The sequence below is a fragment of the Eucalyptus grandis genome, chromosome 6, assembly GCF_016545825.1.
Source record: "Eucalyptus grandis isolate ANBG69807.140 chromosome 6, ASM1654582v1, whole genome shotgun sequence".
NCBI classification, from domain to species: domain Eukaryota; kingdom Viridiplantae; phylum Streptophyta; class Magnoliopsida; order Myrtales; family Myrtaceae; genus Eucalyptus; species Eucalyptus grandis.
Genome location: NC_052617.1, coordinates 54,774,588 through 54,795,999, shown reverse-complemented (window position 1 = coordinate 54,795,999; position 21,412 = coordinate 54,774,588). Strand labels below are relative to the sequence as shown.

Genomic DNA, 21,412 nt, shown 5'->3' with positions numbered 1-21,412 from the left:
AATGAACGACGAAAGCATTGCTAATTAGGGGTGTTTTTTGGAAAACTAAATTCCAATAAACCGAACCAAACCGAGACCAATTGAAAAGTGCAGTTTATGGATTGGTCGGTTTGGTTTTGGTTGAGACTTTTCTTCTCGGTTTGTTAGGTTGGTTTGGTTTTATAACAATGGAAATTGATATGATCGAGCTCAACTGATGAGTTGAATATTTTTCTGCCTCCTTTTTGACTAAAAAAAATTGAAATTCAGCCTAATTAAATGAATTATCCCTATCCGCAAGATTTCTTCTATTCTATTAGATAAATGATTTCTACTTCTCAAGTCAGTTATTATTGATTGATTTCTCATCTCATAATACTTATGAAAGAGTTCTCTTCCATAATTTTTTTCTTAATTTAAATAATATTTTTTCAATATATGGATAATTTTATCATATTTAGTTATGATTATAGCCCCTTTTTCAATAAGCGTGTGGAAATAGGTGCATTTTTATTAATTTCCATCTCAAGTTGAAGTTAGATAATCTAAAATTATGTTTGTTTCATGGAAAATAAACGATTTAAAAAATATTTTCTTAAAAATAATTAATTGAAATAATTAATCGATAAAATATGTTTTATTATCAATAATAATTTATGTCTAAAAATTTTCAGGAAAGATAAAAATATTTCTCGTTAACTCATTTTTATAAATCATACAAACGATCATTTCAAGGAATTCTTTTTAAAATTATTCATTTTATACAAAACAAAAAGCCCAAATATCTATTAAATTTCCTACATACAAATTGGTTCGATGATAACGGTCCAAATCGAACCAAACCCATAGCAAACCAAATTTATCGATTTGATTTGAGCTCAAATTTTGTTGGTTCGGTATAAGTTTGGATCAAGAATTTCTCAAAACTGATAAGTTCGGCCCTCGGCCACACTCTGAACAACGTTATTTTATAACCAAATAAATAGTTTATTATCTAAGCACCAGCTAATCACAAAACAATATCAAAACCCCCCACTTGGGAGGCCAAGTTGCGACATAGAAATATACTAATCTACTGCAAATTGCTCCTTTTCCCCAGCTAATCGCTGTTCCACTTCCAATACTATGTGAGAAAGCAACCATTTCTCCTCAAAGTTTATTCCTCCCCAAGTCGTCAATTATTGTTCTTGTTTGTCATTACGCTGCGACGATGTCGATGGAATACGCTTCCGTTCGACGTAGGATTTGGCCTTCGGAGTTTCTCTATCGATCTTTCGAATCTTGATTTGGACGTCCGACCGTGGGGCCAACGGATCTTTCTTCATTCACTGAACCTGCAAAAAAAGGAGCCTTTTTCCCCCATAAAAAAATCATCGATGCGCAACGCAAACGCGGATGGGAGGAAAAAGATAATTAAGTAATTAGAAAAAGACAAGAACCCACTTGCAGACTGCAGTCGCATTGATATAAAGACCGGATTTTTATTCGGTTTTTCGGGCACACGCTTCTCTGTTTTTCCCCCCCTTCAAAAAGCTCTCTCCTTTTGAGCCGCTGAGGCCAGACGGGTCTTGGGTTTTTGTGGGGGCGCCCGTAAGCGTTGTGGGTTCCTCGCCTTTTTTTCTGGGAGGGACTTTTTTTGGCGCTGCCGTCGAGGGTGGCGAAGCTCTGTGCAGGGTTCTGCCCAGATAAGTCCGTCGTCCCTTTCTCTCTGGCGAACGACATTTTGGATTGAATCTTCAGGAGTTGCGTCTTGGGTGTGTGTGTTTTCTTTTGGGTTCAACCTGTGGTGATTTTTAGTGCTGGGTTTGTGTGAGAGGTGAGCTGCAGTTTGGTCTGGTTAGGCTTGATCCAGGAGATTTTGTGGGATTCGTGTTGTAGTGGCTGGATTAATGTTTCTGTGATGGGAAAGGTGCTTGCTTGAGGATCTGGGAACTGTCAGAAGGATCCCAAAGAGTGAGTAGAATTTGCTTGAGCTGGGTGAGGAAAAAGATGGGTTTGCTTCGTTTTGGCCCTCAGGGTAAATGAATTTGCGTTGGCAGATGGCTATGCTCGCTTGAAAAATTTATCAAATAGGGTTTTAAGTGAGATAAGCTCGCGTGTCTTGATTAATTGTTGTTTGGGTAAAGCAATGGAAGGGAATATGTCACAAGGAGGTATGATCCCGGGTAATCCTGCATATGGAGGTCTAGATTTGCAGAGATCAATGCAAATCCACGGTCAAGCACAACAATCACACACGCTTCATCAGCCACATCACTCTCATCCTCGCCAAACGCCTGGAGTCCACCCCTCGATCCACGAGGGTTTCCCACTTACCATGGGAGCGTTGCCAGGTTGCGATCAGATGATCTCTGTGGGAGATTTCAACAAAGGGGAGAGGTGCAAGAACTCGGCAAGCGATGACGATGATCCAAGCTTTACCGAAGATGGTATCGATAATCATAATGATGTAAGCAAAGGGAAAAAAGGGTCACCATGGCAAAGGGTGAAATGGACTGATAAGATGGTTAGACTTCTGATCACCGCCGTCTCCTATATAGGTGAAGATTCGGGTTCAGATTGTGGGGGTGGGGGACGAAGAAAGTTTGCTGTCTTGCAGAAAAAGGGTAAATGGAAGTCAATTTCGAAGGTCTTGGCTGAGAGGGGTTACCATGTCTCACCTCAGCAGTGTGAGGATAAGTTCAACGACCTTAATAAGAGGTACAAGAAACTCAACGATATGCTTGGTCGGGGGACTTCTTGCCAGGTGGTTGAGAATCCTGCACTTTTGGATATGATAGAGTTCCTTTCGGAGAAGGAGAAGGATGATGTCAGGAAAATTTTGAGTTCAAAGCATTTGTTCTATGAAGAGATGTGCTCTTACCACAATAGCAATCGGCTACATTTACCTCATGACCCAGCCTTACAACGCTCTCTGCAGCAGGCTCTCAGAAGTAGAGATGATCATGAGAATAATGATGTCAGAAGAAACAACCCTGATGACTTTGATGAGGACGATCAAGATGTGGATAATGATGATCACGACGAACATGAGGAGAATTATGCTCCTCATGGTGATGGCAGGACAATGTGTGGGGTTTTAAAGGGTTCTGCGAAGAGGATGAAGCAAGCCCAAGGCCATGAAGATTTCAGTTTTGGTTCTTCTTTGAATGTTCAAGAGTTCAACAAAAGCTCCCATTCCCATTCTCATATGGTACATCCTGATATGAATCAAACTTTTTCAGAGAACAGGGCTTGGTCACAGAAGCAGTCGAATGAATCTCGTTCACTTCAACTGGAAGAACAGAAGTTACAAATTCAATATGAGATGTTGGAGTTGGAGAAACAGCGCTTCAAATGGGAGAGATTTTGCAAGAAAAGAGACCGCGAATTAGAAAAGATGAAAATGGAAAATGAAAAGATGAAGCTTGAAAATGAACGTATGGCCTTAGAATTGAGACGAAAGGAGATGGGTGTTGACTTTAGTTAGACAGATAGCGAGGTCAGTCTTGTCCTTTTTGAGATTATCAACATGAAATGCAGCTTTCCTTCTGTGGCTAGTAGCTGCCATTAAATATTCAGTGGAGTGGTGCTACTCAAATTCCAGTAGTTGATGTTTATTGCAAAAGAGAGAAAATATTCCGCTAGTAGATGAGTGGCGATATGTGACGGTCTGTTTCTTCTTGTTGACCCTCATCTTGTAATGTCTCTCATGTACTTGGTTTTACTTGTGATATATCTTTAGCCACCAGATTTTTGCCTTTTCTGCTCTCCTTAAATTGTTACTGGGTCTATTCACATTCTCTGTTGCATATTTTATCTTTTGGAATGTATGAATGCTGTTCAAGCTAACTCCTGCCTGTCAATCAAGAATTAGTTTGCTGCTGCAGCCTTCTGGATTTCTTTGCAGTTTAAGATAGGATATAATTGGCCTTGAATTAGATCTGTTTCGATTCTTTCAATTGAGTGAGTCTCATACACATTGCTTCTTTGTTAGGGGACAACATTTTGTCTTGCAAGCTTGTTATCAAATCAAGTCCTTAATCAGTTGGTTAAGGGATAACTTCGACTCTTTTCGTTATTCAAGAGATAAAGGTCCTTAGTAGAGTTGCTATTGACTACGGGTTAAATTTTGTATGCTCTGTGCATCAAATATATTGACTTTTCCACGCATGGAGAATTCCAATATTGCCCAATGGTTTTCTTTTATCTAGGAAATTTTCAATTGACCAAAGTATTGACTGGAAAACTGGGGGTTCAAGTCCCTCTTCAGCAGCAAAGATATAATTCCTGCATCACATAACTTAAATCTCTTTTGAATATTTCAGTGTTATCTTTTGTACTAGATTCCTGTCAGTAGGTTATGTAGACTGCTTGGTTTTGAATCAGGAGCGTTGTTGAATCTTCCAAAACTTCAAACTTGAGAAAGTTGTATGCGTTGTTTATTCTTCCTAGTATACCGATATGTATGGATTCCAAGGTGCCTCTATCTTACTTATTGTCTGATTATCCACAAGTTCAAACCTGGGAAATTTTTTGTATTTTAATCCTTCCTATCATGGATATCTACTTGAGTCAAGAGGCTTGTCTAATCTTCCATAAGTCTGAGGTTTATATGATTGTGTTTTGGACATGGATAGTGTTTCACAAGTTACCTATTGTGTGGCATATGAGGTTAAATGGCTATGAACACATGTGTTATGCATGCAAACGTGACGGTGCCTTTTCTTAATCCTTCATTGCTGCACAAAATCCTTTTCACTTTCCAGTTGTTTTAGTTTTTGCTAAATCTTTGTGCAGGAAGCTGGATTTCATCAAAAGTTTTGTTCCAAGTGACTCTGGCATTTTGAACTTTATGACTTCTAGGAATATGGTGAATTTTATTTGTGAAATTTTGATTAGACCATTGCCAACTATTCTAAAAGCTTGAGCTATTAGATGAAGGCATGGTTCAATCTTTAATTACTCTGAACACTTCCCCTCACAAGTAAGCTGGACTTTGGTTTAAGCCTAAACCTTGGAAATATATAATTGGGAAGGCAAATAGGGCCTAGAAATATTTGAACTCAGAACCTCCTGCTCTGATACCACGTGAGATTTTGATGGGACCTTTGCTAACTGTTCCAAAAGCTTAAGCTATTAGATAAAAACTTGATTTAATCTTGAATTACTCTTAACACTATTATTCTTGTCACATCTTTGGTAAACCCAATGTGAACTGAACTATGTTTTGCAGATTGGTCCCTAATTATTTTTTTTCCCGAAATTGCCAATTTATGCACAGAAAGATTGCACTACAATGAAATGCGTTGTTGAATCTAGTAGTACTCAAGAAAAGATAGATCCCAAACGAATATATTTGAAAGAGAAATTGGTGTTACCTCAATTAAGGGTAGGATGAGAAAAGCTTGTTTGAGGAGGTCAGGACACATGAAGCGTCTTCTGGTGTTTTGTAGCGATGTACTTCAAAAAGGGTGGAGAGAGCATAAAAAGTTATAGTTGGGACTTGTGAGGGAAGATCTTGAGTATTTGGATCACATTGAATAGATAATACAAAATAAAGTACAGTGTTGTGCATAATTCTTGCTGCTGACTGCTGACTGTGCTTAGTAGTTTTCGACATCTGAACAATAAAAATTGTGTGTGACTTTCTTATTACATTATGTGTCGCTATTAATTCTTGGGCTCTTACCTGCCTCAACCTGCATCCAAGATCAACCGGTTTGCACTATCTTGGATGCTAATAAATTTCGCAGTCTTCCTGATGTCTACACTGGTGCAATAGTGCCGTCTCTGTCTGCAAGTGATATGAGAAGAAACCAGTGTCTGATTGTTTTAGATGTGAATAACAGTCAATTTGAAGTATTATAGGTTCCTATTCTCTGATTTAGTGCCCTTTAAATTCTTATCTGACATTAGTTAGCGGGGCTAGAGCTGGACTGTGATCTTGGGATGGTGTTATGGAACTGTAAGGGAAGATCTTGAGTATTTGAATCTCATCGTATACATAGTGCAAAATAAAGTATAATGGTGTGCATAATTTGTGTCACCGACTGCTGACCTACATGGGAGAAAAAGATTTGCTAGTAGTTGTCATCATCTGAACAATTGAAATATATGACTTTCTTGTGACATGTGTCAGTGTGTCACTATTGATCCTGTGCTCTGACCTGCCTCAATCTGGATCCAAGCTCAACTTGTTTCCACGATCTTGGATGCTAATAACTTTTTCACTTTCTTTGATGCCTACATCGGTGCAATGGCTCTATTTTTTTCTGCGAATGATATGAGTTAACCAGTGTCTGATTATTTTAGATGTGAATGTCAATTTGAATTTTTTGTAGGTTCCTATTTTCTGATATTGTTCCCTTTTAATTCATCTCTTAAATTAGTTAGCAGATGCTAGAACTGGACTGTGATGTTGAGATGGTGTTTTGGAACTTGGCGGTGTTATCGTATTGCAATCAAAAGTATAACAATACCTTAAGCCAGATTGAGGGCGTTTTTGCTGAGTGTAACTAACACATGATTTTCATGCGTTGTCCTCATTCCATCTAGATAGCTTCGTGATGGAAGAAATAAACTTATACATGGCAACTCTTTGTAATGGGATGCATATAGATTTCGAAGGAAGGGGCCCAATGGGGGAATTTATTAGGTTATAAACATATATTGCGTTTGACTGAGATCTTACTGCTTCACTCTAGTGAGGCACATGCTTACAGTTCACAGCTTAGTTCCCCAATGTTTTGTGGATCGTATAGCTTTAATGAGAGAAACAAAGGAGTCTTGAATTATGATGGAAAAATTTTAAACACAAGTCAGTTTAAATTGGTCCAAATAGGAGCACAAGAATCTGAAGTATGGAAAGTAGTGACTGCAATGGGATGTATCAAGTGTTTTCTTGTGGATAAGTTCTCAATGCTGGATGAAGCGGATTATGCTTATTATGATGGGGAGGGTCGGACAATTGGATGTCAACATGCTTACCAAATGCTGTAACGGGGATGAAGATGATTGCTAGGTGGGAGCGTACCGCGGAAGACAAAGTTCTGACTGGCTGGGCATGGAACAACATAGTTACCATCTGAGGAGAATGAGACACAAAAATATTTGTTTAAGCTGGTCTGGCGATGTGAGACAATCACCCCATAATGATCTTGTTAGACTATGTGACCATACGGCAATCACTGTAAAGAATGACATTGGCAGAACCCTAAGGAAAGTAAAATAGACACATTGTTGCTGCAGCACTTCGGGCTATTTGCGCTTGAAAGATTTTACTGCGAGTAATCTTAACTTCTAAAGTTCGAGCATCTTTTCTGCTCATGCACTGACCTGTGTTATGTGCGGTCTGTGCAATTCATCTGTAGGTAAAATTACTACCGTTTTTCGCAGGAATATCTGGTTTGTATGCCGCTTGCTTAAACCTATCTAAATTGCCAAAAAAAAAAAAAAAAATTTTAAGCTACGACTGGCATTCAATGGCGTTTATGTTGCTTGTGTCTTGAAAATTGATGTCACTTATGATATTCTAAGATGTAAATGCCCAGAAGTTTTTCTCAAAGTTGTAAGGCCTGACGGCCATTCCCTTTCACACTAGCTGTTATTCTCATGAGAATCCTTACTTTTCTTTTCTCCGGTAAGGTGGTTTTTTTTTTTTCGGGGATGCGTTTTGGGGTCGTGTTCTAACAGATTAAAAGCTAAAGAGGTGTTTTATGTTTAAACATGATCAGAGATTACAATGCTGGATCTCTGGCAAGTAATGTCGGCAATTGCCATCAGATGTACAGGAGATGATCTTCACAATAAAGCTTTGGACATAAGACAAACCGACAGAACTTTGCCTTGATATAAATATTCTCTGGTGCAAAGCACTGGAAAATCCCAAGTCAATCGATCGTTGTTCAAGTAGACAATTTAGTGACCATGAGTGATGAATGGCTTTGTCTGCTTGAACAAGTAAATTTGTTTGTAGGATTTAAGTCGGACAGAAAGAAAGATAAAAAATTGAAGTTTCAGATGACAGAGTTCCGATTCTCGGTTTAACGTTTTGCTTTTTCCGTCGGTGGCTATGCATATACATACTTGAAGTCTCGGCTCATGAAGCAATCATGTTTGCGTTTTCCCTTCTTGCTTGCATCCTGAATTTCTCAACTCCGGCATGGCATTTGGTGATATAGTGAAAGTTTGCCTAATTCGATTCCAGATCTGCAGCTGCTGCCTCAATTCTTCTGAAACTAGTCTCACTGAACTGGCCAGAAAAGACCCTATTGAATTTTCCGGGATTGCCCGCCTAAATCAAATATCTGCTTAATGTCACTGTAAAATGCTAGAGATGGGGGCATCGTCGTCTTCCATTTCCCTGTCGTGCGACCGTGAGACGCAGCGGTCGCGTTCGGTTGCAGATCTTCTGCACAGATGAACCTCTTTAGTTGGAGCATGAATGCAGTTAAGTCGACCGGGTCCTATGTAACCGCATGATTACATTGCTCAAAACCTTTTCATCAGCTAAAGATTACAAGGTTTCGGTTTCGGTTCATCTATGCATCGAGAATTTTAGTGATCTACTGATGAATCGAGTTTTGTTATACTGAAAAGAGCGATTGAATTTGATTGAGCCACACCAATTAATGATGTTACACTTGAGAATCAAATCAAGTGTGAGATGTATAGAAACTGGAAATATTCTCTAGGGACTGTGTTTTTCCATAAATGTTATACTCGAAGGCCTTCATTAACTTCTATTAGCTCTTGATTATATGGAAGCTGATGATTTGGATTAAAGACCCTTTCAAGATCCTAGTGATTAAGGCTTTAGATCTTCTTGCCAGTTGCTCTCTTTTTCTTTTTTTTTAATCACCACTCAATTTCCTAGAGTAATTTAGACTCCGTTTGCTTCATGAGAAAAAAGAAGAATGATTTCGGAAATACTCTCCTAAAAATGAGTGGAAATACTTGCTTGAAATAAATAGTTAATGAAAAATATTTTTATTATCGTAATAATTTATGGATGGATATTATCATAAAAATGAAAATATTTTTATTCATTTAATTTTTAAGTGATACAAATTATCATTTTTAGGGAAATGTTTTCAAAATAATTCAATTTTCGCGAAATAAACGAAACTTATTTACTCTTTAAATAATCGTTCTTTTTCCGGCCAAAAATTAGCCGGCTACATGTTTTGTGAGTCCAACGCATCTCATCTTTCTGCATCGGCCAGAATAACTACCACTCTTAATATGCAAACTCAAATTGGAAGCTAATGCAAAAATTGAATGGTTAATTAGTTTATATATGTTTAAGAAGCACCTAATAATCTCATCAGCGTTGAATAAGGTCTCCCATTCCTTTATGGTTATACTTAAAATGCCAAATGCGGTTTTGCTTTGGTTTGGTCTATCTTCCTGCTCGTTAGCACCTTTGTAGGTCTTTACCCCACAGACAAAAAAAAAAAAAAATATTACAGAAATCAATCCGTAGGCTGTTGAGAAAATGACAACTATAGTAAACAAATACAAAATGATCACGGTTCTTATAAGATTATGAGTTTATAAACCAACAATGGAATCGATAATGGTTGTGTTTTCCTTCAACTAGCTTTTTGATTGATGGGTTATTGAATACAGATGCCATCCATCAATCAAATGCATGTTCGGACAAAATTTCTTCCAATCAGGAATCAAGTAAAATATGGCTCCGACCTAAAATATTCAAATGGTTCACAATCATCTGATTTTGCAGTATCCCAAATAGAAATCATCTACATCTCAATCACTAGAATAATTTACGTGGGGGTCACTCAACTTATTTTGTACGCCACATCTTCTGCAGAATACAGTTTATGCATTATTCGGTAATTTTATTCTCCACTTGGAGACATTTTCTGTGCCTTCTTCATCGTACCATCTTTTATCAGAGAACAAAATTAGGTTTTCTCTAATTTATTGAGCCAAGGACAGACCCAATTAATAAACATTAAACATCCGCATACGTTGCTTGGTGAAATGGACATGCACATGGCCCCATGTTCCAAGAAGGATCTTCCCTAATCGAGAGCAATTAATCATTTGAAAACTTCACGCTTCGAATTCCGATTCTCACCCAAAAAGAAAATAGCTGATTGTTTGGCACATGCACATGGGAGTTGTTCCATGAACTTTTGCGGGAAGAAGCTTACTTAGAAATTTGGAACATATGCGGAATTCACATAAAGACTCATTAAAAATTTGAATCTGATAATTGCATTCATTCGCTCAGTACATAGAAATAATTGGGCATTTCTCAAAATTTTAGTCTTCCTCTCATTTTTAGGTGTTGTATAAAGACATGCAATGATTACAGTCGGATTGGCAGGTGTCCAATTAGATAGATCCCGCTGTTGTTCTTTTCCTCGTGTCATGTCAAATTTGGACGTGTCTCCAACGCGATGAGCCCTGACCTTTATCCTCAAGTGGGGTAGTCCACTATACTTTTCAACTCTATAATCCATGAAGTCTTTTAATAGGACGACTTAGGAATAGCGCTATTTACTGTGTAGAACGGGTCAATTATGACATGCTTTAGATAATCCTTTCTTATGATATGTTGAACTTCGATAATGATACAGAATGTGCAGAATAGGTAGGAGAAAAGTTCTTTGAAGCAAGGATTAGTTGAGTGACCGAGCCTGAAGGGGCCTCCTGGCACCTAAGGCCAGGAGCGACGGTGCAGCCACTGCTAGCGCGACGTGGGAAGACGTGGCTGAGTGACACGGCCGGCGGTGTCGCTCGGCTCCGACGGAGGTTCGGTGGGAACGGCGGACAGGGTGACAAGAGCAGGATAATCTGGGTAAAGGGGGCCATTGTAAAAGGAAGAGGGCAAAGGATATGGAAAATAATTATGGGTCACGTGAAAAGAATTTTGAACCGATGTGTCAACTTTTCGAAATGGTATATTTAAGAGAACAACTTTAAGACGTGAAGTTATACCTAACTTGATATAATCTCAACTCTTAAAGCGAAGAAAAACCATAGTAACACTGCAAAATGTATGAAATAAGAGTAACTGGATTTAAGGACGGAGAGATAAATCTCACCCTTTTTAAAAAAAACGAACCGGTCTTCTACTTTTTATTTTTTACACAATAAGGAAAACACGTAAGTTGTAAATTTAAAATTCATGAAATGCTCCGCTGATCTCGTGAATGGAATAAAACATCCAGTTGAAAAAGCGGCCGGACATATTATTATTTACATTTGCAGACGAAAAGAAAAAAAATAAAATGAAGTTTCGTGTACCTGAATTTTGTTTTCTTATAATGTTGATCTGCCTCGGGCGAAGGTATATACTAAGAATAATGCTAGAATTAAGTGAACACTTAATCGAATCCGTACATTAGAGTGGAGTGGTGTGATTTTATAATTGTCGTCTTTACTTTTTTTCTTAAATAAAAAAAGAACATGTGGGTATACTCAGAATTAGGCCACAAAACCTAAAATTTACTCCAGAAAATTAGAATCGTTTCCATAAGAGGTGTCCGAATCAGAACTAGCTTATCTTTTACTTTAAACAGTTTACGTGAATGAAACCACGTTAGTTATGCGCATCTTGACGTGAAAATCATAGATAATCAGGACTCCTCAATATTAATATTCTTTCGTACCTATAATTATATCTTTAGCTCAATATTTCAATACAAAATAGAAACAGAGAAATATTCTGTAAAAATAAAAAATAAAATGAAAGGGGGACGCAAGAGAAGGAAGAAAAATGGGTTAAAATGGGGATGAAGAAAGGGATCCACGTGGGGTGTGGCCAAGTCGGCGACAGACATGGTGGACAGTGCCCTTTGCTAAGTGTTCATTCACATCCACATGCCCACCATGTGGTGTAAACTCCTTTTTGTCTACATACACAAATAAATCCTAATCACAATTACAATTATTAACATTTATTATATTTATTTTGTATTATTATTGCCTGTAACTTTTTCGATCGGGGCCAGTAGGTTAAAGTCCTTGCTTACGTTATTTAATTGATGCCCTAGAAAATTGCGGCTTTTTTTTTCCTATTATTCTTAGCTACTTGACATTTTCTTTAGAACTCCCCTTACCAGTCTGCCTGTAAAGTTCAGAAAAAAATTATTGGGACGATGATATAATTTTACATAACTTGTTGTGACATCATTTCTTGTTAGATTGAACAAAAGAGGGACAGGATATGTAGCAGGGAGTACTTGCACTTGCAGCAATCCACGATGCAATCATATACATCCAGCAAAAAAACAAGAATAATATATAATAAAGATAATAAATAAATGCTCGTATATTTATTGAAGAAGAAATGGAATTCCTCGTCACTAGGTTTCCTCACGAGGGTGTCCACCTTTTGTTTCCCTAGCTTGTCATTTCGATGTCTTTAGCCTCAATCATCTATTTGATAAGGCAATTCAATCCTGGAAGTTTAAGGTATCAAGCGATAGTTACACACAACCCACCACATTTTTAATTTCTAAATTGTGTAAGACTTATGCCATCATCTCATTAAAACTCTTCTTATTTTGTGAAAAATAAATGATATAGAAGATATTTTCTTAAAATTAATTGTTTGGATTACTTACAAAAAGAATAAACAAAAAATATTTTCATCATCCATGAAAATATTTAATTATTTTAAGCAATATAAAGAATCATTTTTATAAGAATATTTTTCATATAATTTATTTTTCGTGAAATAAAAAAAGTATAAACCACATTAACTCATCTACTTTCTTTTTTTTTTTTGCATAGTAAATGTAACTAAATAGAATTATTTGTTTCAATAGACTTTTATCTTTTATCATGCATTTGGTCAAATCTCACAACCGAAATACTTTGACTCTCCCTCTTTCTTTACATCCGCAATGCTCGAAGCTTTTACAAAAATGCGAATGTTTGGCATGTGTATGTACATATAAACTTTTCAACAATTCTTACAGATTCAAACAATGTTTTAAATTTTTATCTTTCCACTAATTTAATACAACAAATTAAAATCATAATAATCGAAAAAACCTGGTCTGATCTTTTCTTCTTTAGGGTATGAAAAAACCAGTTTCCAATCTTTAATGTCAGAGAGAGAGAGAGAGAACAAAACCTAAGATAATTGTAATCTGGGCAATGCACGAGGCAAAGCGGAAAAAGAGAAATTAGTTCGTACGGACCCTAAGGGCTGACCAGTTAGTTTAATGGCAAAGCATTAAGTTTTGGCGATCCACATGTATAACTCCTCCTTCATTAAATAACCACGTTGCTACCACCTTCTTCTTCACATGTGAATCTGCACATTTTCTCAGGCATCTTCAGACAGATTCCGAACGCCACCATCATTAATCAATCCCCTTTTCTGCAAAGCCAACAGGATGATGTCTGAGCAAGCAATCTTTCCCACGAGTTTAAGAGGAGTGGCAAAAGGTTAAAAAAAATAAAAATAAAAAATTTCTCTAAACCCTCTTTTCTTTTTTCGATGATAATCTCTGAAATTAACGGCCGCTTTCAGAAGGCTGATTCTAAACATATTTAATGTAAAACAATCTAATTTCCGATATGTGTTTTTCTATGAGAAAAGTTAGTGCGCCTAAAATTACGGGTTTATGTGATTGATTGGATACTTTTACTTGAATTCTTGTGATAATATATGAAATTAATTATTTGTGTGCCATCCATTAGACTCTGCATCCAGTGCACTGAATTATTGCTTGCATGTTTTCTTTTTAATTGTCTAAACCTGCCATTTTTGTTCGGGTTATACGTATAGATAAGGTTTTTTTCCCCCATTGAAGCATATGGGGGGTCCATTGTACTCTGACTTTTAGGGACATTTCAATGGAAACAGCTAAATATCGCGATGATAATGTTTACAAATCGAGTGATAACGTAATTTGTACTCATAGAATTATTGTATTTACAATAGATGCAAATAAGGACAATATTAAGTATTGTACGAAGGGTTTATTTAGTGATCCTGGAATTGGCTCGCTTATATAGTTTAGACACACTGCTCAAGTTTTTATTTTTATTTTTTGGTCGTACACTGCTCAGGTCGATGGTCCCTGTATACTATCAAATGCTAATTATATCAGGCCTTGGCCATATCTTGTACGTTCGGTCCGTGGCCATTTTTTTTTTTTTTGGTCTGAGTCCGTGGCTAGTTGGCTACCTGAACATTCCGTGTTCCATCCATTAAATGAAGGCCGTTTTTTCCGGGGTCAGAAAAGAATAGTCCTGCGTCCGCGTGTTCTACAGATAATTTGTTGTCAAGAATATTTTTCGGCATTTGCATAGCTTAGGAAAATGACAATCAAAATGAATTACTGGAAAAAAAATCATAATTAAGGAAAAATCTACCCTCAATTAAAAAAAAAAAAAAAGACTTCCTTTTTTAAGAACTAGAAATCATTTTCGAAAATACAATGAAACCGCAGTACTTGCACCTTAGACCCCAATAATTAGGCATGATAGCCCAAGTACCCAGCAATCACGCTTGTGTCCCTAGGACCGGCTCTCGACACTCAGCTTTTCACGCCTAGGTTGTTCTTGCTTGTGCCTAGGTCCCCGAGGTCGAGACAAGATTCCCGGCTCAAGCGCACCCAAGACCTTGATAGACCTAAGTCCCTTGGGAATAGGCCAAGGTCGTCCAAATCGGGTGACCATGCCTAGTTCCTTAATATCCATGCTCAAGTCCCTAGCACCCAGACTAGGGACCTTACTAGTTGTGTCCCGATTTGCAGCGTTTAAGATCAAGTCTCTAAGGACAAGCCCAAGACCCAGTGGCCAACCCCGAGTCCCCCAACACTGAGAGAGTCCCTCAAGGCCGGCCTTGGACCCAGTGTCCGAACTCGAAACCTAGGGTTGTAATCGATATTTTTTCTCGAATGCACGTTTCCTAATTTGTTGGTAGCAAATGTCATCAAACGGCTTCCATATTATTTGAGATGGAGCCGAACTTAGGAAAATGAACCGGAATGTAAGAGCACTATCTATGAGGATGCAAAGATCGATCCGACAGATTGATTGAGGAAGTTGGATAAATCTTATCAACGGCCGACTTCATCAAATCAAACCTATCTGAGCCGTTGATCATACATGTGTCTACTGCGACAGGACCTGTTCGATCCGAATCTAAGGCGTTTCTTTTTTGCAAAATGATTGGGTACACAGGAAAAGCACTCAAACGACCGAGCCATGTTCGGCCAATCAAGAATAACCTAGTAACATGCATTACAAAGCGGCCGTACAGCTCTGTCATCGTCATTGTTCTTATCAACATCAGCGAGCCGAACCCGCTGGAAATCCAGGATGTGAGATACAGATTAGTTTTTTTGACAGAGAGATTTCCGGTTGTAACTTGTCAGGCTGTGAAAAACGCTTTCGGATTCACGTAAACCTCCCTCTCTCCTCCCCTCTCTCTCTCCAGCAAAGGGAAGCTCTGCAGCCGCCCCACGAAGGGGGATCCATTACAGTTCACTCCTCACGCCAGCTCCAATGTCCTGCGACAGCGAAGCACCACGCAGAGGACAGCAAGAACTGGAAGAAAAGAAGATGGAAATGGAGATGCATGGCGCATGCCTTGCGATGCAAGCGAAGATCCACATGATTCTCCTCACGCTTTAGCCCTGACAAAGAAAAGATCAGTGCAACCCTAATAATCTGGACAAACGGCAGCGAGACTAGGTATAAAATATAATATATTCTCACCTTGGTTAAAGATCGGGATGGATGGACTTTTTTATGACGTCATCGCTCACGGATATTTTTCTTTCCCGGCCTTCAAGTCTCATCCACAATTTTTGGACGGGCTGTCGTTGAAATCGAAAAATGGGTATTCTATGTATTTTGTTAACCGGCGCGTGAAGGCAAATTTATTTGAAACTTTTTCTTCTGGGGTGGGTCGTTTTCAAGTGCAAGTGCGTATGGATGAAGTCGTGCTGGATTTTAATTGACAAAGAAGTACAGCAACTTGCGCCAACGGCAATGTCCACCCTCTCCCCCCCTTCATTCTTGATAATGATGGAAATGCCTCCCCAATCACTCATGAATAGTGCTAGAATGTTAAACTATATATATACGCATATAAATTTACAAAAAAAAAAAAAAAAACATGTTTGAGAGGTGATGCTATATAACTACTGAGTATTATCCGTATTTTATTGAGTTAATATCACAAAAAAAAATCTCAAACCATACCTACCAAAACATAAACATCTTAAACCTTTTTTTGTGTCACTGAAACCTTAAGCTTGCCCATTATTACACAAATATTCCAAACTACTTTTTGTTTATTACATCTTGAATGCAACTAAAATAGATAGTATATATGTCACACATATATAAATTTGGATTTTTCTTGATAAAAAAATTGAGAGTTTTTGTGTCAGAGTAGGCACATTTAGGATTTTTGATAATACAAAAAAAATTAGAGTATAAGATTTTTTGCTCGGTCTTTACCATCTTTTTTCAATAATTCTGTTGAACTTGTTACTGAATTAGAAAAGAAATTCTGAGATTGGGTTTTTTTTTTTTTTTTTTGTGTATACTAGCCCTCTTGCTTGTCATTCGTCATAGATCATTATGCCGCAAGTGGGTTAATGGCCATTGAATTTTCCAATAATTATCATGTCGCCAAGCCATTCAATATTTTAATACCACATGTCACGGTAGGTCACGACCTAACCGAAAATGGCCACTATTCACTTCGATTCATAAATGGGCATGGCCTTATAAAATTGACCCACCATCTAACTAGTTTCAATTCAAAATAGTGGATCCCACTTTTAAAAATATAAATATCTTTTTCCTCGCAAGATCGGCTGCTCATGACCTTTTCTCAATATTTATTCACCCAATTATAAAAACTACATATTATACTTGTCAAAGCTGCATGGGTCATGATCAGTGTAGGACCCCGCCTGCGCCCACAAGAAGAGAGTATCACATTCTCACTCCTATTATTAATTATTAAATACAATAATTAATACCCAATTCTTTATCAAATTTCGGTTGCCAGTTGAACTAGGGAGTTACCGGGTATAAACTATTGGGAGACTGCAGGGAGCGGACTCGGATCGCAATCAGCCGTGCCGATCCGGTGTGATTTGTGCTGTAATTGGCTTCAATGATTAAGTGCCTAATTGGATCCATGTTAGGGCTACGCTAAACACAGGTCATTTGGAGGCCCCACCTGGATCCGCCAGCTTTTGAAAACCCGAGCAAAAACCCTTGTTTATCGAAAGTAAAAGGAGATTAGCTGAGCTTCAAATGATGTGACCGTGACCATGTTCACATGACCATGTATTATTTCAGTCATGGCCAATCAGATGTGATCTACAGGCAAGATCTACATACTCTGATGTAGAGTCTCGTGATGATTCATTTCTCTAAAAAAGAAATGCATTTTTAATCGATTTTTACACTAATCATGTCTAGTACACGATATATGTCGGTTGCAATACCCTTTTTGAATCAAATAGTATGTGCGACTCTTTTCACATGGGTTGCGTAACGAATATAAATTTGTTTAAATTTTGAAAAGGATTTGGAAAGTACTTTCTCATTAAATTAATTGAAATTATTTATTTTCTAGTATACTCTAAAGGTGGTAATCGTGGCGCTAGGAACTTGCCTTGATGCTTCCTTGACAAAGATGTATATCATTGCAAAAATAGATGTATCGATTTTCAAGTTGCTTTCAACTTGCTAATTTCGTATTTTTTATAATATGGTCTTGAAAAGTAGATCGATTCTCGCATTACGCTCATATATATACACGGATGTCAATGCAAAGATACGAACGTCTATATATATATACATACATTATAAGAAATACTCTTCCAAAGATTTAAATTTCTAGAATAACTGATCGTATCGGATCGGGGATAATTATGAAATATAAAAAGAAGACAAGGAAGTGGGGAGAGAATGGAGAGGGAATAGGGGTGGCCTACATGGGCCGGCTTTTAACTCAATTTAGCTGGACAGACAAAAACCAACTTATTATCACTATTGTCTCCATATGCAGCTGTTGACATAAGAAAAATAAAATAAAATAAATCAAAGCCAGTTAAATTTATATCTATCTTATTTTCAGCACGCTCGTATTTTAAAATTCATTTATTTTACGCAACCTTCTGTGCCGCTTTTATAGTTTACTGAGGGGGGACAAGATCGGCTCCCTACTATAAATTTCTTCCCTTTTTCCTTTTTATTTAAGAAGAACCAACCATCCCAAAAAAATCATTTATTTTTTAAATCTGCAGATTCCTCAGCTAAAAGGAAAAGAGAAAAAGAGTACACTCAGATGTGTTTTTTTTCTCTTCTATATATAAATTAAAGAAAAGCCGAAATAAATATATTAAAAAAAAAAAAAAAAAGCTTTAGCTAGCTTCTTGAGATTGACAAGCAGATCCTCCCACCTCAAAAATATAAAAAGTTACTGTATTCACCACAAACTGATCATCCTCTCCTCTCATAGAAACCCTTGTTGGGGATTAACCCTTCTCTCTATTTTTCCTTTTTTTGGTAGATTCGTTCTGTTCCCTCTTCCTCTTCTGTCTTGCCCTCCATTACATCTCCGTTCAGCTGCTGCAAGAGGGAGAGAGAAAGAGAGAGAGAGAGAGAGAGAGAATCCTATGATGGGGGACGCACCGAGTGTGCCGGGAGCGTCCGGCGACGCGGCGGAGACTGTGGCAGCGATCGCTGCAGCAGCCGGGGCAGCCGAGGTCGGCAGCTTCGCGCCGAATTCGGGCGAGGAGGAGGGAGGGAGGAGGAGGGAGGAGAGCGGCGGGAATAGGTGGCCGAGGCAGGAGACGCTGGCTCTCTTGAAAATAAGGTCGGACATGGACGTGACCTTCCGGGACTCGAGTGCAAAGGGTCCGCTCTGGGAAGAGGTCTCCAGGTAATTCGACTTCCGAGTTCTATCTTCCTAGCTGTTTCTACTTCGATCTGAAGCGAAAGCTCGAGCGTTTGCGAAGTTGTTGGTGCAGTAGATCTGCTTTTCTTTTGAATCTTCTCCCCACTTTCCAAATGTTTCAAGAATATCTCCAGGGTCTAGGACGATAATCTTGCCTATACATGTGCGGTTCTTTTGTCCTTTTCTTCTTGGGGTTGCTCGTATGTGGATTTAATGAAGGTGAACTTTCGGTGAGGGGGAGAGTCGAGTTCAGATCGAGGGAACTCGTTTGTCTGTGCTGTCTTGTCTTTGCTTTTCTGTTGAAGTAAACAAGAGAAATCTTCGTTAAGCTTTTACTTCAGATGAGTTCCTTTCAATTATCTTTTTGCCTCTCTCTCTCTCTCTCTCTCTCGTTGCTTATTCCTAGTTCAATATCCAGATTATTGTTTGATAATTGTATGTCCCTCGTGCGGTTGTGCGCTCGAGGAAGATACTTTTGGGCTGTTGATGTTTTTGTCCGTGGATGCGAGTGTGAGATTTGTTTATTCTGTGACTGTTGTTTTCACAGGAAGCTGAGCGAGCTTGGGTATCATCGGAGTGCCAAGAAATGCAAGGAGAAATTCGAGAACGTCTTCAAATACCACAAGCGCACCAAGGACGGTAGGACCGGAAAGCACGAGGGCAAGGCCTACCGCTTCTTCGATCAATTGGAGGCCTTCGAGAATCACACCCTCCACTCGTCGCAACCACCACCAAGGCCTCCAGCTCCGGCAGCACAGCCCCCAGCAATGCAGGCGGTGATCGGGCCTCACAGCATCCCTAACGTCCCCACCGCCGCCGTTCCATTATCCACAACCCACATGAGTAACCACCACAACAACAACATCAATATTATCCCACAGAATAACTTGGCCACTTCCTCCACCGTCCTAAACTTCACGATGCCTTCCTTCCCACCACCTTCAAACCCTACCGTTGTCATTCCTCCTCCTCCACCGAACTCTGGTTTCCCCAGGGGCGCCCGGCCTGGAGAGCCCACCTCCAATTCGACCTCGTCATCAACATTCTCGGATGAGGGGGTGCCACGAGGAAAACGTCCCAATAAGCGGAAGAGAAGGTGGAGGGACTTCTTCGAGAGAGTGATCAAGGATGTGATGGACAAGCAAGAGGATCTGCACCGCAGCTTCCTGGAGATGATCGATAAGTGCGAGCGTGAGAGGGCCGCCCGAGAAGAGTCGTGGTGGATGCAGGAGACCGCGAGGCTTGCCCGGGAGCGCGAGATCCTGGCCCAAGAGAGGTTGGCTGCCGAAGCCAAGGATACGGCGGTCATGTCGTTCTTGCAGAAGATAGCGGAACAGCAAAGCCGCAGGTCTTCGCCGGCCCAGAATAATAACCCGCTGTCGCAACAGCTAGTGGCAGTGCCAACCCCAGCTACACCAAAACCATCCACGGTGCCGCCACCGGCGGCGGCGGCGGCGGCGGCCCTTCCATCTCAGATGAGGAGCATCGAAGTCCCAAAGGCCGACAATGGGGTGCATTTTGCGACCCCCCGGGGAGGTGGTGCGGCGAGCTCTTCTAGGTGGCCGAAAGTGGAGGTCGAGGCACTGATAAGGTTGAGAACGAATCTCGATGGGAAGTACCAAGAGAACGGGCCGAAGGGGCCGCTGTGGGAGGATATATCGGTGGCAATGCGGAGGCTCGGGTACGAGCGGAGCTCGAAGCGGTGCAAGGAGAAGTGGGAGAACATAAACAAGTACTTCAAGAAGGTGAAGGAATCCAACAAGAAGCGTCGCGAGGACTCCAAGACGTGCCCCTACTTCCAGCAGCTCGACGAGCTATACCGAGAGAAGAGCAGCAAGAGCGGCGACCTCGGCTCTTCGACGCTGTTCACGTGCACCACTCAGTTCAGTCCGATGATAAGCACGGCAGCTCCACTGATGGTGGCCCCGGAACAGCAGTGGCCGCCTCCGCAGCAGCTGCAGCAACAGCAACAGCAACAGCAACAGCAACAGCAAGAGATGGATGAGATGGAAGGGAACCACATTGGTGAAAACCAAGAAGACGACGACGACGACGACGACGACGACGACCCCAGCAATATCGATCGGGAGGAAGAGGAGGGCGAGGATGACGATGGCGATGACGACGGCCGTGAGTTCGAGATCGTGGCTAGCAAACCGTCTTCAATGGGCGCAGCCGAGTGAAACTGGCTCACTTCACCGGGTTCAGGCAAGACTCCGTGGGGATCGATGAACGGGTCGGATCCCGTCGGTATGCGGTGGACGGATTCATGCCGAAGCAAGAGCGAAATGGGCTTGTTGCAGATAAAGGTGAGCGGACTTTCATGTTTATTTCCAATTTATTACGATTTTTTTGGGGTTGAGAAAATAAAATTTCACATTGGGGATAGAGATACATGTAGAACAGGATAAGATTTTTCATTTCTGGTGTAAATGATGTGGTTAATAGAGAATTTGGGTCTGTGTCGCTTTTCTTGCACGAGCGAGTTTTGACCGAGAGTTCTGATTTTCGGTTTTGATTATT

The 21,412-nt window shown here is 39.7% G+C and overlaps 2 protein-coding genes and 1 long non-coding RNA gene across 3 annotated transcripts; 2 read left to right on the top strand and 1 right to left on the bottom strand.

Annotated features, from left to right (window-relative positions):
• Window positions 1-1,469: 1,469 nt before the first annotated feature.
• On the top strand, window positions 1,470-3,720 carry LOC104450863. The gene has a single exon (XM_010065570.3). It carries the CDS (start codon window positions 2,108-2,110, stop codon window positions 3,446-3,448), a length of 1,341 nt encoding a protein of 446 aa, XP_010063872.2. The 5' UTR covers window positions 1,470-2,107; the 3' UTR covers window positions 3,449-3,720.
• An 11,457-nt stretch (window positions 3,721-15,177) lies between these two features.
• On the bottom strand, window positions 15,178-15,818 carry LOC120294630. The gene is made up of 2 exons (XR_005551877.1): window positions 15,679-15,818; window positions 15,178-15,596 (listed from the first exon to the last, which is right to left on the bottom strand). It is a non-coding gene; the product is annotated as an uncharacterized LOC120294630 (long non-coding RNA).
• Window positions 15,819-18,413: 2,595 nt separating this feature from the next.
• Window positions 18,414-21,387, top strand: LOC104450862 (trihelix transcription factor GT-2). Its single transcript, XM_010065569.3, has 2 exons — window positions 18,414-18,874; window positions 19,437-21,387. Exons 1-2 carry the CDS (start codon window positions 18,609-18,611, stop codon window positions 21,070-21,072), a joined length of 1,902 nt encoding a protein of 633 aa, XP_010063871.2. The 5' UTR covers window positions 18,414-18,608; the 3' UTR covers window positions 21,073-21,387.
• Window positions 21,388-21,412: the final 25 nt, after the last annotated feature.